This window comes from Coregonus clupeaformis, chromosome 19 (genome assembly GCF_020615455.1).
Source record: "Coregonus clupeaformis isolate EN_2021a chromosome 19, ASM2061545v1, whole genome shotgun sequence".
Classification (NCBI taxonomy): Eukaryota; Metazoa; Chordata; class Actinopteri; order Salmoniformes; family Salmonidae; genus Coregonus; species Coregonus clupeaformis.
This window is the reverse complement of record NC_059210.1, coordinates 42681353-42701376: the sequence shown is the minus strand read 5'-3', so window position 1 is coordinate 42701376 and position 20024 is coordinate 42681353. Positions and strand designations below refer to the sequence as shown.

The window sequence follows — 20024 nt, the reverse complement described above, 5'->3', positions numbered from 1 at the left end:
TGCACTGTCCAGTATCCAGGTATTTATTTCAGTCACACTGGTTGAATTTTTGCCTAAAAGGTTACTGAATCGATTTCAAGTCACTGAATCGTTTCGGATCGTATCGTTCTAAATGAACCAATATCGTCCTTGAATCGTATCGACAACCACGAATCGTGATACAAATCGAATCGTTGTTAAAACGAATCGTTACACCCCTAATTGTAACATATTCTATTTGTGTATAAAAGACTGAGAAACAGGTAAGGACAATCTACTTGTATCTGTCTGATATAAAGCCAGTGAGGAGCCCATGGAGGGCCTCGTTCAAATCTCACGGAGTCCCACTGTGGTGAACAGGCTGTCTGGGGTCCTGGTGAGAGCTGAGTGAATGGGCGGGATAATAAGAACAATACTAATTATTATTATTATTATTATTACACATTTTCAGAAAGCGACAAAAATACATTATTATTATTATCGTGTATTATGTCGCTTTCTGGAAATGTGTCTTACACATTAACATCCCAATACAACAGCATCACCACATAAAGTACATAAATACATACACCAATGTAAATCACAAACAATATTACAACAAAAACATCACAAGTGGATACAATTCATGGAATAAGTTATAGTTCCTACAGTTTAGTTCATGGGAGGGGGGAGGGTGTTGTTGGGCAGAGTTATTTGTTTAATTAAATTGGTTGTAATGAACCCCCCTCCTATCTCTGTGTTTCCTAACAGCACTGTGCACAGGCAGCAGTGGAGGACAGTGAGGAGCTGTCAAAGATTAAGGTTGTTTCACCTCCTGAACCCAATACCAGAGAGGAGTTCTTGAAATGTGAGTAAATATCAAGGCAGGAACTCTGTCCTTCTACATTGTCTCTGACACAATGACCCTCCTCCACAGAGTCCAGACCACATTCACTCAGCCCCTCTACCCTGGATTCTGGGTTGGTCCTGGTTATGGATAATCTCTGAAGATACTGACACCAATTTAGTAAAGAAACATAAAGTTGTATCTACACTCATTGACTTTCAGTGTGTTCATAAATATCATACAGTCTTTTTCAGCCTGACACAATAACATAATCATTTTATGAAAACATTAATACAATCTACTAGTGAGTGCACTATTGAGAAGATACAGTCCATTTCACTGAAAGGGATTTACTATTAATGTTAGACACCAGCTTTATACAAGCTCCATTGACAATGAGTTGTTTGCATTGTTTGTTGAAATAAATTATATGCAATCTGATGTAGCTCATGGAATGGATGTTTCTTTTGTAATATATGTTTTGTTGAGTTGATTGTTAAATTACATTTTAGTCATTTAGCAGACGCTCTTATCCAGAGCGACTTACAGGAGTAATTAGGGTTACGTGCCTTGCTCAAGGGCACATCGACAGATTTTTCAACCTAGTCGGCTCAGGGATTAGAACCAGCGACCTTTCGGTTACTGGCACAACGCTCTTAACCACTAAGCTACCTGCCGCCCTGTCGATCCACAGTCACAGAGCTTTGACTTGAATGGGTATGGCTGTTCTAGTAAATCTCATTCAATCTCAAAATTACAATGCATTACAAGAAAGTTCTCTCTTTCTATGTCTGTGACAGACCACTTATATCCCCTCTGCTGGCCAGACCTGGTATCTGATATGTGAGTTCACAGATCCGGGAAGTGAAATGTTATATAGGTCAGTGGGAGCCACTCCTAAGCCTACTCCTCAGCACGAATAGAAACAAACCTTATCTCGTCAGCTCAGCCTGCTTGTGTTTCAAAATGGCAGAGGCCATGGACTCGATCAGTTGTTTAATCTGTTTGGAGATACTGAAGGATCCAGTGACTATTCCCTGTGGACACAGCTACTGTATGGACTGTATTAAAGGCTACTGGGATCAGGATGTCCAGAAGCTTCTCTGCAGCTGCCCCCAGTGCAGACAGACCTTCACCCCAAGGCCCGTTCTGAACAAAAACACTATCATGGCAGAATTGGTGGAAACAATGACAGAAATGAAGATGCAGAAGGAGAGACTCAAGGTGAGTGTTGACCATTCACATGTAGCTTATTGATTTAGCAGATTCCTAAACTAAAGCCAATGAGGAGCCCATGCAGGGCCTCATTCAAATACCACTGAGTCCCACTGTGGGGAATAGGCTGTCTGGGGTTCTGGTGAGAGTTGAGTAAACGGGCACGTTAATATTATTAATAATAATACAAATAATAAATATTATTTGTGTCTCTTTTTTTATGTGTCTTGCATGATCTCAACAGCACAGCATCAACATATTTAGTGCTTAAAAGGATAGTTCACCCAAATTACAAAAGTGCATGTTGATTTCCTTACCCTGTAAGCAGGCTATGGACAATGTATGATGGCAATCTATGCTTTGGTTTAGTTTCCCTAGCACTTTTTCCATATGCTAACGTTTTAGCATTTGTGGCACAAATCATATTCAAGTCATGGTACCGATATTAGCATTTTCTGCGCATTATGTTCAAATCATCTATAAGTGACTTTGTTAAGTTTCACAATCAATTGTTCATACTTTTGGATGATTTGGACATGATGCGTGAAAAATGCTTCTATCGGTACCATGACTTGAATGGTATTTGTACCACTAATACCAAAAGGTTAACGTTAGCATTTGGAAACAGTGCCAGGGAAATAAACCACAGCATGGATTGCTGTCATACCTTGTCCATAAACTGCTCACTACAGGGTTAGGAAAAGCAATATATCGTTTTGTAATTGGGGTAAACTATCCATTCCAATAAATACACCAATGTAGATCACAAACAATATTACAACAAAAACATCACGTGGATACAGTTTGTGGGATAAGTTATAGTTCCTACAGTTCAGTTCATGGGAGGGGGGAGGGTGTTGTTGGGCAGAGTTATTTGTTTAATTAAATTGGTTGTAATGAACCCACCTCCTCTCTCTGTGTTTCCTAACAGCACTGTGCACAGGCAGCAGTGGAGGACAGTGAGGAGCTGTCAAAGATGAAGGTTGTTTCACCTCCTGAACCCAATACCAGAGATGAGTTCTTGAAATGTGAGTAAATATCTACACACAACTATAAATACGGTTTCACTAGCCTGCCTGACCCACACAAAAATGCGTGCAGGTTTACAGACACACACAAACACAATGTTTTATTTCAAAATTATTTCAGATTCCTGCCAGCTCACATTGGACCCCAACACAGCTAATAGATATCTGCATCTGTCTGAGGGGAACAGGAAGCTGACCAGGAGTGAAAATGCTGAGTCCTATCTTCACCATCCAGACAGATTTAACTTCTATTGCCAGCTGTTGTGTAAAGAAGCTTTGTCTGGAACCTGCTACTGGGAGGTAGAAAGGAGTGGGAGCAAGTGTAAAGTTGCCGTGTCTTATAAAGGGATCGGCAGGATAGGAAACGGAGTGGATGTTAGCTTTGGACGCAATTATCAGTCCTGGACTTTGGTCTGTGATCCGTCTAGCTGCTCTTTCAGGCACAATAATATCAGTACTGATATCCTTACCCCCTGCTCCTCCAGAATAGGAGTGTACCTGAACCACAAGGCAGGAACTCTGTCCTTCTACAGTGTCTCTGACACAATGACCCTCCTCCACAGAGTCCAGACCACATTCACTCAGCCCCTCTACCCTGGATTCTGGGTTGGTCCTGGTTATAGATCATCTCTGAAGATAATGACACCAATGTAGTAAATAAACATAACGTTTTATCTACACTCATTGACTTTCAGTGTGTTCATAAATATCATACAATCTTTTTCAGCCTGACACAATAACATAATCATTTTATGACAACAGTAATACAATCTACTAGTGAGTGCACTATTGAGAAGATACAGTCCATTTCACTCAAAGGGATTTACTCTGTTAGACATCAGCTTTACACAAGCTCCATTGACAATGAGTTGTTTGCATTGTTTGTTGAAATAAATTATATGCAATCTGATGTAGCTCATTGAATGGATGTTTCTTTTGTAATATATGTTTTGTTGAGTTGATTGTTAAATGGCTGCTGGTCCACAGTCACAGAGCTTTGACTTGAATCGGTATGGCTGTTCTAGTAAATCTCATTCAATCTCAAAATTACAATGCATTATAAGAAAGTTCTCTCTTTCTATGTCTCTGACAGACCACTTATATCCCCTCTGCTGGCCAGACCTGGTATCTGATATGTGAGTTCACAGATCCAGGAAGTGAAATGTTATATAGGTCAGTGGGAGCCACTCCTAAGCCTACTCCTCAGCACGAATAGAAACAAACCTTATCTCGTCAGCTCAGCCTGCTTGTGTTTCAAAATGGCAGAGGCCATGGACTCGATCAGTTGTTTAATCTGTTGGAGATACTGAAGGATCCAGTCACTATTCCCTGTGGACACAGCTACTGTATGGACTGTATTAAAGGCTCCTCGGATCAGGATGTCCAGAAGCTTGTCTGCAGCTGCCCCCAGTGCAGACAGACCTTCACCCCAAGGCCCGTTCTGAACAAAAACACTATCATGGCAGAATTGGTGGAAACAATGATGGAAAAAAAATACGAAGAAGAAAAAGAAGATGCAGAAGGTGAGACTCAAGGTGAGTGTTGACCATTCACATGTAGCTTATTGATTTAGCAGATTTCTAAACTAAAGCCAATGAGGAGCCCATGCAGGGCCTCATTCAAATACCACTGAGTCCCACTGTGGGGAATAAGCTGTCTGGGGTTCTGGTGAGAGTTGAGAAAACGGGCACGTTAATATTATTAATAATAATACAAATTATTATTATTATTATTAATTTTTTATGTGTCTTGCATGATCTCAACAGCACAGTATCAACACATTTAGTGCTTAAATGGATAGTTCACCCAAAATACAAAAGTACATGTTGATTTCCTTACCCTGTAAGCAGGCTATGGAGAAGGTATGATGGCAATCCATGCTTTGGTTTAGTTTCCCTAGCACTTTTTCCATATGCTAACTTTTTAGCATTTGTGGAACAAATCATATTCAAGTCATGGTACCGTTATTAGCATTTTCCGCGCATTATGTTCAGATGTTCAATTAGTTGAGTTTCAAAATCAATTGTAGATACCTTTGGATGATTTGGACATGATGCGTGAAAAATGCTTATATCGGTACCATGACTTGAATGGGATTTGTACCACTAATACTAAAAGGTTAACGTTAGCATTTGGAAACAGTAGTGCCAGGGAAATAAAACCAAAGCATGGATTACTGTCATACCATGTCCATATACTGCTCACTACAGGGTTAGGAAAAGCAATATGTCATTTTGTAATTTGGGTAAACTATCCATTCCAATTATCCATTCCAATAATTAGATTTCAAGGCACACTTAACCAGCATGGCTACCACAGCATTCTGCAGCGATACGCCATCACATCTGGTTTGGGATTAGTGTAACTATCATTTGTTTTTCAACAGGACAATGACCCAACACACCTCCAGGCTGTGTAAGGGCTATTTTACCAAGAAGGAGAGTGATGGAGTCCTGCATCAGATGACCTGGCCTCCACAATCCCCCGACCTCAACCCAATTGAGATGGTTTGGGATAAGTCGGACCGCAGAGTAAAGGAAAAGCAGCCAACAAGTGCTCAGCATATGTGGGAACTCCTTCAAGACTGTTGGAAAAGCATTCCAGGTGAAGCTGGTTGAGAGAATGCCAAGAGTGTGCAACGCTGTCATCAAGGCAAAGGGTGGCTATTTGAAGAATCTCAAATAGAAAATATATTTTGATTTGTTTAACACTTTTTTTTGGTTAAAACATGATTCCATATGTGTTATTTAATAGTTTTGATGTCTTCACTATTGTTCTACAATGTAGAAAATAGTAAAAATAAAGAAAAACCCTTGAATGAGTAGGTGTGTCCAAACTTTTGACTGGTACTGTACATATATGGACAAGCAGTGACAGAGCAGCATGGACTAAGATACAGTAGAATAGTATAGAATACAGTATATACATATACATTTTTATAGTGGAGATCAAGTTTATAAAGTGCCTGACTGGGTTGATGAGACAGTGGATTGCGCAGTCAGATGGAACAGTGTAAATAGGCATTTTAATGTCAGATTTAGCTGGTTGTGACTTGTGGAATTGCCACTGCTGGAATGCGGTTTTAACCAATCAGCATTCAGGATTAGACCCAACTGTTGTATAATAGGTAAATAAGGCCTTGCAATCAGCTTCGAATGGTTTGAAATTCAAATGATCACAATCTACTGTCACAGAGATTTGTTTATACCTCAACAATTCTCTTCCTGCACCACCTCCACTACCTTCGGTATCTTGGGCTACTTGCTTCATGCACAAGGTGAATATAAAATACACTTTTATTTTACTTTCTCGATTGACATAATGAAACTTTTCAGATGCTTTACATTTGGAAACCTATAAACAGAAAGCGTTTTGTCATGGTCTGATAAAACCATGCATATAAAACGAATTACTTTTCATTGATAGTTAAATTGCGACAAATGATGGTGTAAACGGTGTTTTTCAAATAAATGATGATTGCCGAATACTTTTGAAGATAGGCCTATGCGGGGCACATTATGTAGGTTAATCACATTACTGTAAGCTCCACTACACATTTAATTATAAATGCCTACTGCTTGCAAAATAATGTTTTTATACTAAAAATAATATTTATTTGCAGGACAAGGATTGTCCTGAATTTCAAAAATGCCTGAATAGGGAGCAATGGTAATGGCGTCTTTTTGTAGGCACTAACTCCGCCAAGGTTCGTTGGACAAAGCCTATGGGGAAATTAATGGGAGGTTTTTTTAGGGTTTTTGAATAAACGCCCAAAATAAGGTCTGTGGTAAACACAGGCTTAGTAGATCTTATAGGTTTTGTAGTGTACGATATAATCTTCAACAGCTAACGTCACCTTTTGTGAATTTTTAAAAGCATATAAAGACTTCATAATTCATAAAGGTCATGTTAACTTATTGATATTATCTCATAAAACAAAACCCCCTTACCCCCTGCTCCTCCAGAATAGGAGTGTACCTGAACCACAAGGCAGGAACTCTGTCCTTCTACAGTGTCTCTGACACAATGACCCTCCTCCACAGAGTCCAGACCACATTCACTCAGCCCCACTACCCTGGATTCTGGGTTGGTCCTGGTTATGGATAATCTCTGAAGATACTGACACCAATGTAGTAATGTGTACATAAACATCATGCAATCTATTTCAGCCTGACACACTTAACATCATTATTTTATGATAACAGTAATACAAACTACTGGTGAATGCACAACATGTGCACTACTGCTAAAATATTAACAGTCCACAGTCCATTTCAGTGAAAGGGATTGATTATAATGTTAGACATCAGCTTACACAAGGGCTTGCATTCTTGGTTTCATCATTTAAATAAATTACATGCAATCTGATGTGGCTCATGGGATGGTATGTATCTTTTTAATGTCAATTTTTTTGGGTGATTGTTAAATGGCTTCCGGTCGAACCATCATGGAAAGTTGACTTGAATGGGTATGGCTGTTCTAGTAAATGTAATTATATGGTTGACAATCTCAAAATTACAATACATTATAAGAAATGTCTCTCTCTCTCTATGGCTATGACGGACCACTTATCCTCTCTGCTGGCCAGACCTGGTACCTGATATGCGAGTACACAGATCCAGGAAGTGAAATGTTATAGGTCAGTGGAAGCCACTTCTACTCCTCAGCGCAAACAGTAAACAAAATGTACACTATGTGTACATAACATTAGGAACACCTTCCTAATATTTGCCCTCAGAACAGCCTCAATTCGTTGGGATGCTGGCCCATGTTTACTCCAATGCTTCCCACAGTTGTGTTAAATTGGCTGGATGTGCTTTGGGTGGTGGACCAATCTTGATACACACGGGAAACTGTTGAGCATAAAAAACCCAGCAGCGTTGCAGTTCTTGGCACACTCCAACCGGTGCGCCTGTCACCTATTACCATATCCTGTTCAAATTCAATTAAATATTTGGCCTTGCCCATTCACCCTCTGAATGGTACACATACACAATGCGTGTCTCATTTGTCTCAAGGCTTAAAAATCCTTCTTTAATAAGGATCAGACCCTTTTTTTCAATTTTCACCTAAAATGACATACCCAAATCTAACTGCCTGTAGCTCAGGACCTGAAGCAAGGATAAGCATATTCTTGATACCATTTGAAAGGAAACACTTTGAAGTTTGTGGAGTTAATGTAGGAGAATATAACACATTAGATCTGGTAAAAGATAATACAAACCAAAAAACATGTTTTATTTATATTTACTTTTAATCGTCTTTGAAATGCAAGAGAGAGGCCACAATATAATAATGCAGTTTAGGCGCAATTTTGGCCACTAGATGGCAGCAGTGTGTATACAATGTTTCAGATTGATCCAGTGAAGCATTGCAATACTGGACTATTTTGTATAAAGTCTGCCCAAATGTGCCAAATTGGTTAATTGATCAATTTTCAAGTACATAACTATAAAGTTAGTCGAGGTAATATGTACAAGTGGGTAGAGTTAAACTGTCTATGCATAGATAATAAACAGAGTAGCAGCAGCGTAAAAGAGGGGGTGGGGGGCAATGCAAATAGTCTGGGTAGCCATGATTAGCTGTTCAGGAGTCTTATGGCTTGGGGGTAGAAGCTGTTAACCTCTTCATCACTAGGCACCTGGCTAAAGTGCCTGCCTCGAAAATGCATGCCCAAATTGAATAGAGTATATCTCCAAAACGACAAGGGCTATCAACATAATCTTGGTAGCAAAAGGTAACACATGGGAGATGTATCTTGAAGTGAAATAATTAATGTGGGTATTACTGTGTCAGAGGACATGAAGCTAGAACACAGCATAAATTGGGAGGTTTTGATTCCGCCTGAAAGTAACTTCAGGTTTTATAGGGAATAATTTATTGGACTTATGCAGCTGCGGGCTAAACACTATGGGACCATAGCCCAATATCTGATGAGTACTTATGTGAAGTTTGATGCCAATAAAGTAAAGTAAACCAAAGTTGTAGGGGTTTTAGTTGAAGTATGTTTAGGCGGATTACCAAATGGAGACATTTGGGTAGATTTGGGCACCATCAGTGCCATTTGACTTTTATCAGGTACCAGACAGCAAAAGGCATTTAATTTCACTAACATACAGTGGGGAAAAAAAGTATTTAGTCAGCCACCAATTGTGCAAGTTCTCCCACTTAAAAAGATGAGAGAGGCCTGTAATTTTCATCATAGGTACACGTCAACTATGACAGACAAAATGAGGAAAAAATATCCAGAAAATCACATTGTAGGATTTTTAATGAATTTATTTGCAAATTATGGTGGAAAATAAGTATTTGGTCAATAACAAAAGTTTCTCAATACTTTGTTATATACCCTTTGTTGGCAATGACACAGGTCAAACGTTTTCTGTAAGTCTTCAAAAGGTTTTCACACACTGTTGCTGGTATTTTGGCCCATTCCTCCATGCAGATCTCCTCTAGAGCAGTGATGTTTTGGGGCTGTCGCTGAGCAACACAGACTTTCAACTCCCTCCAAAGATTTTCTATGGGGTTGAGATCTGGAGACTGGCTAGGCCACTCCAGGACCTTGAAATGCTTCTTACGAAGCCACTCCTTCGTTGCCCGGGCGGTGTGTTTGGGATCATTGTCATGCTGAAAGACCCAGCCACGTTTAATCTTCAATGCCCTTGCTGATGGAAGGAGGTTTTCACTCAAAATCTCACGATACATGGCCCCATTCATTCTTTCCTTTACACGGATCAGTCGTCCTGGTCCCTTTGCAGAAAAACAGCCCCAAAACATGATGTTTCCACCCCCATGCTTCACAGTAGGTATGGTGTTCTTTGGATGCAACTCAGCATTCTTTGTCCTCCAAACACGACGAGTTGAGTTTTTACCAAAAAGTTCTATTTTGGTTTCATCTGACCATATGACATTCTCCCAATCCTCTTCAAAATCATCCAAATGCACTCTAGCAAACTTCAGACGGGCCTGGACATGTACTGGCTTAAGCAAGGGGACACGTCTGGCACTGCAGGATTTAAGTCCCTGGCGGCGTAGTGTGTTACTGATGGTAGGCTTTGTTACTTTGGTCCCAGCTCTCTGCAGGTCATTCACTAGGTTCCCCCGTGTGGTTCTGGGATTTTTGCTCACCGTTCTTGTGATCATTTTGACCCCACGGGGGTGAGATCTTGCGTGGAGCCCCAGATCGAGGGAGATTATCAGTGGTCTTGTATGTCTTCCATTTCCTAATAATTGCTCCCACAGTTGATTTCTTCAAACCAAGCTGCTTACCTATTGCAGATTCAGTCTTTCCAGCCTGGTGCAGGTCTACAATTTTGTTTCTGGTGTCCTTTGACAGCTCTTTAGTCTTGGCCATAGTGGAGTTTGGAGTGTGACTGTTTGAGGTTGTGGACAGGTGTCTTTTATACTGATAACAAGTTCAAACAGGTGCCATTAATACAGGTAACGAGTGGAGGACAGAGGAGCCTCTTAAAGAAGAAGTTACAGGTCTGTGAGAGCCAGAAATCTTGCTTGTTTGTAGGTGACCAACTACTTATTTTCCACCATAATTTGCACATAAATTCATAAAAAATCCTACAATGTGATTTTCTGGATTTTTTTCCCTCATTTTGTCTGTCATAGTTGATGTGTACCTATGATGAAAATGACAGGCTTCTCTCATCTTTTTAAGTGGGAGAACTTGCACAATTGGTGGCTGACTAAATACTTTTTTTCCCCACTGTATGTGTACATTCCATCAAAATACAACTGTTTTGATGTTGTTTCCCATGTTCTCCCAGACCTCTATACGTGTTCCCATTGAAATAAACAATACAATGGGAAAGTTTGACTCCAAACTGAGCAGATTTATTAGAAACTATAAACAACAAATTTAAAAACAAAAATTACACACATCCCAAAACTATAAACAATGATATGGTGTCCTTGGGTGGGTTGTCACACAAAATGTAGACCCTTTTTTCTCTTCTATTATGCCACCTATCTTCTTCTTCCTCCCCGACTCTTGGAGTGGCAAGCCTACCTCCACCACGCTGACTTGGATGCGCTGACTTTGAGAAAGCTTTTCCTTTTCTTTTGGGTTGAGGGCTCTTTACAGGGGACTCAGTGTCCGATGAAGACCGTGGCCGAGGGAGGGGAGCAGAAGTGCGTTGTCTAGACAAGCGGCCAGGCTGAGGAAGAGGAGGCTCTGCCTGAGGAAGGGGAAGCTGTGGCTGAGGAGGCAGATGCTCTGGCTGTGGCTCATACCCCTATAATCATCTTCACTGTACAAACAAGACAAAAGAGAAAAGAAAATCATGACTTAAACACACTTGTATTAATTCATTGACAAATCTGACTCAAAGCAGTCAGATATATAAAATAAATAGTTAGAACTATGAGAATGTTGACTTAAGTGATAATTCAGTGACAATAAATAGTACACATGCGTTCTATTGTAAGTCAATTTGCGCGTAGGCCTCTAAGCTAAGCTAGCTGGCGCTAACTTACGTTGAGCTTCAGTTACTCAAATATATATTTTAGAATGTATGTTTTGTACTCATACAATAAATTAGTAATAGTAGTATTAGAAGTAATAACTAACAATGGGATTACATACTCTTCTGATGCTTGAGTAAGGCCCTGGACAAGATAACCTTCGTTCTCGTCGTTGGGGTCTGGTTCGTCCGGTCTAAGCAGGTCCTCATCGTCTGATTCAGAGTCAATGGGGATACATGGAGTCCAACTTTCATCTGTTACAATTAATAACGCCTCTGTAACTGTATATTTGTTACTAGAGCCTGCCATAGTTGAATAAACTTTGCGTTTTACCTCCGAAATTCTAGTGTTGTTGTGCGCTCTGTGTAACCGTGCGTAACGCAGCAAGTCAACTAATATGAGACAATGAGGTGCGCACTTGGATATTTCAACAACCAGTTGGTCGATTTTTACATGTGACCCCTCTATCGAAAGCTTTGGATCTGTAGAATTAAAAAAGAACAATGACAAACCACGAGGATTGCGTCATATATCCAGAAGATGGCGACAAAACAGTGCCTGTTGTGATTGAACCAAACTACTGACTTCATCTTCAAACACATTGTTGGCCATGTAAAACGATGGAAACTCATTGAAATCGACTCGGAATGAGAGAGAGACACTAGAGTATCTTTTCAAGTGGTTTTATTCGATCAGACACTACTTTTGGTAACAGAAATAACAAAGGTAAGACGCAGTTTGTTGTTGTGATAAAAAAACAATGGAAAATGTGTTATTGACGTTCTTTGATTAATAGTTTAGTGAGTGTTGGTCATAGAGGAACATGGCTATCACTGTTGGAATCTGTGAGGTAGCAGCTTTTGAATGGTGTATCGTTTGTGTAGATAGGTTGAGAAATACTTTATCTGTCCACGAATATACTGGCATGCACGGTTTCAAAATACAGTACTGGTTTTGCTATATGCTTATATTTTTGCTTGGAGTCGGAATATTATATAATTTGGGAAACAACAGTTTAGCTAGATTCACAGTTGAGACGCTTCTCATTCCAGTAGTGTATAACATTCAGGTATTCACACATGTTTAAAAACCGTACTATGCCATTGTTTGAGATTGCGGGAGGAGTACCCCGGATATGGGGAACCTCGTGATGAAGAGGTTAAGAAGCCTTTTGGACCTAGACTAGGCGCTCCTGTACTGCTTGTCGTGCGGTAGCAGAGAGAACAGTCTATGACTAGGGTGGCTGGAGTCTTTGACAATTTTGAGGGCCTTCCTCTGACATGCCTAGTATAGAGGTCCTGGATGGCAGGAAGCTTGGCCCCAGTGATGTACTGGCCCGTAAACACTACCCTCTGTAGTGCCTTGCGGTCGGAGGCCGAGCAGTTGCCATACCAGGCGGTGATGCAACCAGTCAGGATGCTCTCGATGGTGCAGCTGTAGAACATTTTGAAGATCTGGGGACCCATCCCAAATCTTTTCAGTCTCCTGAGGGGGAATAGGCTTTGTCGTGCCCTCTTCACGACTGTCTTGGTGTGTTTGGACCATGATAGTTTGTTGGTATTGTGGACACCATGGAACTTGAAGCTCTCAACCTGTTCCACTACAGCCCCGTCGATGAGAATGGGGCCGTGCTCAGTCCTCTTTTTTTTCCTGTAGTCCAGAATCATCTCCTTTGTCTTGATCACGTTGAGGGGGAGGTTGTAATCCTGGCACCACACGGCCAGGTCTCTGACCTCCTCCCTATAGGCTGTCTCATCGTTGACGGTGATCAGGCCTACCACTGTTGTGTCGTCGGCAAACTTAATGATTGTGTTGGAGTCGTGCCTGGCCATGCAGTCATGTGTGAACAGGGAATACAGGAGGGGACTGAGCATGCACCCCTAGGGCCCCCCGTGTTAAGGATCAGCGTGGCAGATGTGTTGTTACCTACCCTTACCACCTGGGGGCGGCCCGTCAGGAAGCCCAGGATCCAGCTGCAGAGGGAGGTGTTTAGTCCCAGAGGTGAATGAATCAAACCAGTTGCCGTGAAAAGTTTGTTGTTGTTGTGCACTCTCCTCAAACAATAGCATGGTATTTTTGCACTGTAATAGCTACTGTAAATTGGACAGTGCAGTTATATTAACAATAATTTAAGCTTTCTGCCCATATAAGACATATCTATGTCCTGGAAAGTTTGCTGTTACTTACAACAGTCATGCTAATCACATTAGCGCACATTATCTCAACCATCCCATATACGGGACACCGATCCCGTAGAGGTTAACCTGTCTCCTCCCCTTCATCTACACTGATTGAAATTGATTTAACAAGTGACATCAATAAGGGATAATAGCTTTCACCTGGTTAGTCTATGTCATGGAAAGAGCAGGTGTTCCTAATGTTTTGTACACTCAGTGTATATCTGCAGCTCAGTCTTTTTGTGTGTTTCAAAATGGCAGAAGCCATGAACTTGATCAGTTGTTTAATCTGTTTGGAGATACTGAAGGATCCAGTGACTTATTCCTGTGGACACAGCTACTCTATGGACTGTATTAAAGGCTGCTGGGATCAGGATGACCAGAAGCTTGTCTGCAGCTAGCCCTTGATCATGACTCTCAGTTTCATTACATTACACATAAGAGTCATTGGACGATGGCATCTTCTGTAGGGGGAAATTTTGTGAAGAGCCGCGACGCTCGATCTGAACAATAATACGAATCACTTGCGTTACAGTTTCAGAAGCATAAGGACCTTATCATTCATATGGGCGAGAAATCATTAAAAAAAACAAAGGGTTAAATTGATGCACACCTTTGTAGGGTTAGGATTCCAACCCGACCATATGTTACAGCGCTCGTTTACGGAAAACAGATGGAAGGAAGAGTGGACTACCTGTGCTAATTAGCTATCTGCGTCTTCGAACACCTGTGTGTAAATGGAAGACAGACGCCACAAATGTGTTGTCACTGAAAAAATACTGTCATCTGCAACTGTGTTAAAACCGGTTAAAACAGTGTACAGTAAGTGTATATTTTGCATTTGTGAAATTATTTTGATATGATATGAAAGTAGAGGGATTTTATGTTTCTAGAACCGTACCACAATTGAGAATCGATTCACATTCAAATGTACTTTTACTTTTGATACTTAAGTACATTTGAGCAATTCCATTTACTTTTGATATTTAAGTATATTTAAAACCAAATACTTTTAGACTTTTATTCAAGTAGTATTTTACTGGGTGACTTTCACTTTTATGAGTCATTTTCTATTAAGGTATCTTTACTTTTACTCAAGTATGACAATTGAGTATTTTTTCCACCACTGCTGGCCTCTTACTGTGAGACACCTCCAGCCTTACTATGAATCTCCTGCCTTTAAGAAGCACAAGCTGGCCAAAGACTCCACACAATCACAGGAGAAGATCTGCTCTCATCATGATAAACAGCTAGATGTTTACTGTCGTACCAATAAGCAGTGTATCTGTTATCTACAGTTGAAGTCGGAAGTTTACATACACTTAGGTTGGAGTCATTAAAACTTGTTTTTAAACCACTCCACAAATTTCTTGTTAACAAACTATAGTTTTGGCAAGTCAGTTAGGACATCTACTTTGTGCATGAAACAAGTAATTTTTCCAACAATTGTTTACAGACAGATTATCTCACTTATAATTCACTGTATCACAATTCCAGTGGGTCAGAAGTCTACATACACTAAGTTGACTGTGCCTTTAAACAGCTTAGAAAATTCCAGAAAATGATGTCATGGCTTTAGAAGCAATTTCCAAGCGCCTGAAAATACCACGTTCATCTGTACAAACAATAGTACGCAAGTATAAACACCATGGGACCACACAGCCGTCATACCGCTCAGGAAGGAGACGCGTTCTGTCTCCTAGCAATGAACGTACTTTGGTGCAAAAAGTGCAAATCAATCCCAGAACAACAGCAAAGGACCTTGTGAAGATCCTGGAGGAAACAAGTACAAAAGTATCTATATCCACAGTAAAACAAGTCCTATAGTGGGGAAAAAAAGTATTTAGTCAGCCACCAATTGTGCAAGTTCTCCCACTTAAAAAGATGAGAGAGGCCTGTAATTTTCATCATAGGTACACGTCAACTATGACAGACAAATTGAGAAAAATAAATCCAGATAATCACATTGTAGGATTTTTAATGAATTTATTTGCAAATTATGGTGGAAAATAAGTATTTGGTCACCTACAAACAAGCAAGATTTCTGGCTCTCACAGACCTGTAACTTCTTCTTTAAGAGGCTCCTCTGTCCTCCACTCGTTACCTGTATTAATGGCACCTGTTTGAACTTGTTATCAGTATAAAAGACACCTGTCCACAACCTCAAACAGTCACACTCCAAACTCCACTATGGCCAAGACCAAAGAGCTGTCAAAGGACACCAGAAACAAAATTGTAGACCTGCACCAGGCTGGGAAGACTGAATCTGCAATAGGTAAGCAGCTTGGTTTGAAGAAATCAACTGTGGGAGCAATTATTAGGAAATGGAAGACATACAAGACCACTGATAATCTCCCTCGATCTGGGGCTCCACGCAAGATCTCACCCCGTGGGGTCAAAATGATCACAAGAACGGTGAGCAAAAATCCCAGAACCACACAGGGGGACCTAGTGAATGACCTGCAGAGAGCTGGGACCAAAGTAACAAAGCCTACCATCAGTAACACACTACGCCGCCAGGGACTCAAATCCTGCAGTGCCAGACGTGTCCCCCTGCTTAAGCCAGTACATGTCCAGGCCCGTCTGAAGTTTGCTAGAGTGCATTTGGATGATCCAGAAGAGGATTGGGAGAATGTCTTATGGTCAGATGAAACCAAAATAGAACTATTTGGTAAAAACTCAACTCGTCGTGTTTGGAGGACAAAGAATGCTGAGTTGCATCCAAAGAACACCATACCTACTGTGAAGCATGGGGGTGGAAACATCATGCTTTGGGGCTGTTTTTCTGCAAAGGGACCAGGACGACTGATCTGTGTAAAGGAAAGAATGAATGGGGCCATGTATCGTGAGATTTTGAGTGAAAACCTCCTTCCATCAGCAAGGGCATTGTAGATGAAACGTGGCTGGGTCTTTCAGCATAACAATTATCCCAAACACACCGCCCGGGCAACGAAGGAGTGGCTTCGTAAGAAGCCTTTCAAGGTCCTGGAGTGGCCTAGCCAGTCTCCAGATCTCAACCCCATAGAAAATCTTTGGAGGGAGTTGAAAGTCCGTGTTGCCCAGCGACAGCCCCAAAGCGTCACTGCTCTAGAGGAGATCTGCATGGAGGAATGGGCCAAAATACCAGCAGCAGTGTGTGAAAACCTTGTGAAGACTTACAGAAAACGTTTGACCTGTGTCATTGCCAACAAAGGGTATATAACAAAGTATTGAGAAACTTTTGTTATTGCCCAAATACTTATTTTCCACCATAATTTGCAAATAAATTCATAAAAAATCCTACAATGTGATTTTCTGGATTTTTTTCCTCATTTTGTCTGTCATAGTTGACGTGTACCTATGATGAAAATTACAGGCCTCTCTCATCTTTTGAAGTGGGAGAACTTGCACAATTGGTGGCTGACTAAATACTTTTTTCCCCCACTGTATAACAAAGTATTGAGAAACTTTTGTTATTGACCAAATACTTATTTTCCACCATAATTTGCAAATAAATTCATTAAAAATCCTACAATGTGATTTTCTGGAGAGAAAAAAATCTCATTTTGTTTGTCATAGTTGACGTGTACCTATGATGAAAATTACAGGCCTCTCTCATCTTTTTAAGTGGGAGAACTTGCACAATTGGTGGCTGACTAAATACTTTTTTTCCCCACTGTATGTCCTCTCTTCTGTCAGGAGGACCTTTGAGATTATGAAGCTCCCCTCCTTGCAGCTTGTTGCAGTCCACTCATTTCATAAACAGACCTCCACTACACCCTGCCTCCTATCACAAAAACAAAAAGATTTAACCTAACCCACAACACATTATTACTACTGCTCATTTCCTTAATACAATTTGCATATTTTACCACAAAAACATTAAAAACATTAAAACCATTAAAAAAACCTGTAAGCCCCAAAAAAAAAAAAAACATTAAAACCGTTAAAAACCCTGTAAATCCCCTGTAAGCCCAAAAAAAACAAAAAACATTACAACCGTTAAAACCCCTGTAAGCCCAAAAAACCCAAAAAACATTAAAACCGTTAAAACCCCTGTAAAACCAACTTCCCCCCTTTGGACACATGCATCACATCGTGATTCATGTGTTCAAAAACCAGAACAACAACAATATTGCCTGTTAAACCTAAAATAATAACTGAACTTAAAATGACAACCTTTGATAATATCTTAACCTACTTGCATTCCATAACATTATTCAAGGAATATCTCTCCTTCCGGACTAACTCTCTCACTTCATCCTTGTCCTGTTTGGAATGATATATAGGATTAATGCCAAATTATATACTTCTTCACAATTCCTTATTATAACCAACCCCCAATTCAGCATGTCTCTTGGATTTACAGTGCGGGTGATCAAGTCACACTATAAAGCCAAGAAAGATTGCAGAGGTCATTGAAATCATTCAATGAATTGTTCCATCCAATAGTATACTAAACATTACCAACATTCAAAACATCTCATAAATGTTGTGTATACCAAGTATACATTAAGTCCTTAGTACAGCTCTTTTCAAAATAAATCACACGTAGTTACTTATAATTCAGTAAATAAAAGCCAAAAATACATGTGTTTTCCCCCTTAAGACATACCACTTCTACCCCGTGAAAAGAAAGCCCAAAATAAAAAATAAAAATCCTATACAGCTAACATTTCATACTAAGTAGGTTGTTTGTGGTTATTTGAACACCATATAGTAAAACAATAAACAAACAAAAAATGTCCAGGCCTTATTTATAGTCTATGAAAATATTTCAAAGAAAATAGAAAATCACTCCCCCCTTTTTCCTGGAAGAAAATGTACACATTTAGTTAGTTTCCATTTTGGTACCTCTTAATCAGTCCACACAATCTAAATTCGAAATTCTCACTCTCTATTCCCACATCTCCTGATCCCCCCTTTCAGACAACCCCCAAGAACATCACTTGCGACTGCTCCCTTCCCCGGTGAATTCCACAATCCAGTGCACATACAACGAAATAAAATCCCATAAGATTTAAACCCCTAGGCTTTTCCCTAGCCGCACTGCTACCACTCAATCACCCCCAACATGCTTCGTGACGTCGAAAACTCAAATATGCTATCTCTTGCCTCGTTGGTTGTACTTTCCCACATGCCCTGTGGCCCCCCTTCTATAAAATAGTTTACTAATGTGATGATGGTTTCGCTCATTAGTATCATCGTCATTCGACGCCCATAACACTTTACTACAATCCACAGCACTCAAATTCAACCCCTCCAGCGATTGTTTAAATGCAGCATGATACACCATTTGACTATTTGTAACCCTCATTCGCACTGTCACCCATACATACTGTCAATTTACATTTCACCTTTCAGAATCCATTATCTTTGACCCTCGGACGGATTCTTTAACCCCACTGAATGTAATACTTTTCCCTGTCACAAATATAGTCAATTCCTCAGTGTAAGGAATCAGTGATATTTGATCCCAAGTATCTATTAAAATGTTGTTTGAGACGTGGGTCTCCTACATCTCCCTCTTCATTCATACTGTATGGGATTTCCATCAATCCCAGAAAAAAGACTCCCAATCAAGAAACATCAGACATTATCATGTTTCATTAAGTAGAATATATACCTATAACATAAAACCCATAACCACTTTCCAGTAATTTAATCATTTCAACCTGCTGCGTTGATTTTAGTAAAAATATAAATTGTTGTGTAATCAATCCAGAACCCACAAAAAGTTAGTCCTGTCCCCTAGTCCAAAATAAATGCTTCTCCAGCTACCCTGATCTGGTCCTCCCCACAGGTTCACTGGGCCCTGTGGAGCCTGTGTCTGAGACTGCCCCCCTCCAGCTGAGCTGGGCCCATTTTCTTGCCAATTACCCTGTTGTGGTTGCCTAGGCACCCACGGCTTGGTAGTAATAATATAATAATAATATGCCATTTAGCAGACGCTTTTATCCAAAGCGACTTACAGTCATGCATGCATAATTTGTTTTGTGTATGGGTGGTCCCGGGGATCGAACCCACTACCTTGGCGTTAAAAGCGCCGTGCTCTACCAGCTGAGCTACAGAGGACCACAGAGTACAATCCCTTCTCATAAGTCCTGATTGATTGCACCCCCAGCAGACACCTGGTCTTCTTGGTCCACCACTCTGGTGTGTCTGATGCTGTGGTTGGTACCATTGATTCTTGGGTCCATTTTATTATTCTTGTTTTGCCACTCTCCAGGGGATTGTTGTGTGTACACATTCACTACTGGTAAGGCAGGAGCTCTTTGGCCTTGCTGCTGAGGCGGTATCTGTTGACCTCCTTGGAGAACAGGTGTAGCTTGTGTTTTATTTTTG

General features: G+C 40.5%; 1 protein-coding gene across 1 annotated transcript; it reads left to right on the top strand.

The window, feature by feature from the left end:
- Positions 1–1698: 1698 nt before the first annotated feature.
- Positions 1699–3962, top strand: LOC121531942 (tripartite motif-containing protein 16-like). The gene is made up of 3 exons (XM_045204972.1): positions 1699–2029; positions 2952–3048; positions 3170–3962. The coding sequence occupies exons 1-3, from the start codon at positions 1772–1774 to the stop codon at positions 3700–3702; spliced, it is 888 nt and encodes a 295-aa protein (XP_045060907.1). The 5' UTR covers positions 1699–1771; the 3' UTR covers positions 3703–3962.
- The last annotated feature ends 16062 nt before the right edge of the window (positions 3963–20024 follow it).

Bases quoted from the DNA above. Each gene is read 5' to 3' on its own strand.
- LOC121531942 (XM_045204972.1), top strand. From the start codon at position 1,772: ATGGCAGAGGCCATGGACTCGATCAGTTGTTTAATCTGTTTGGAGATA. The intron at 2,030-2,951 runs GTGAGTGTTGAC...GTTTCCTAACAG, and splicing joins TGCAGAAGGAGAGACTCAAG to CACTGTGCACAGGCAGCAGT. The intron at 3,049-3,169 runs GTGAGTAAATAT...AAATTATTTCAG, and splicing joins CAGAGATGAGTTCTTGAAAT to ATTCCTGCCAGCTCACATTG.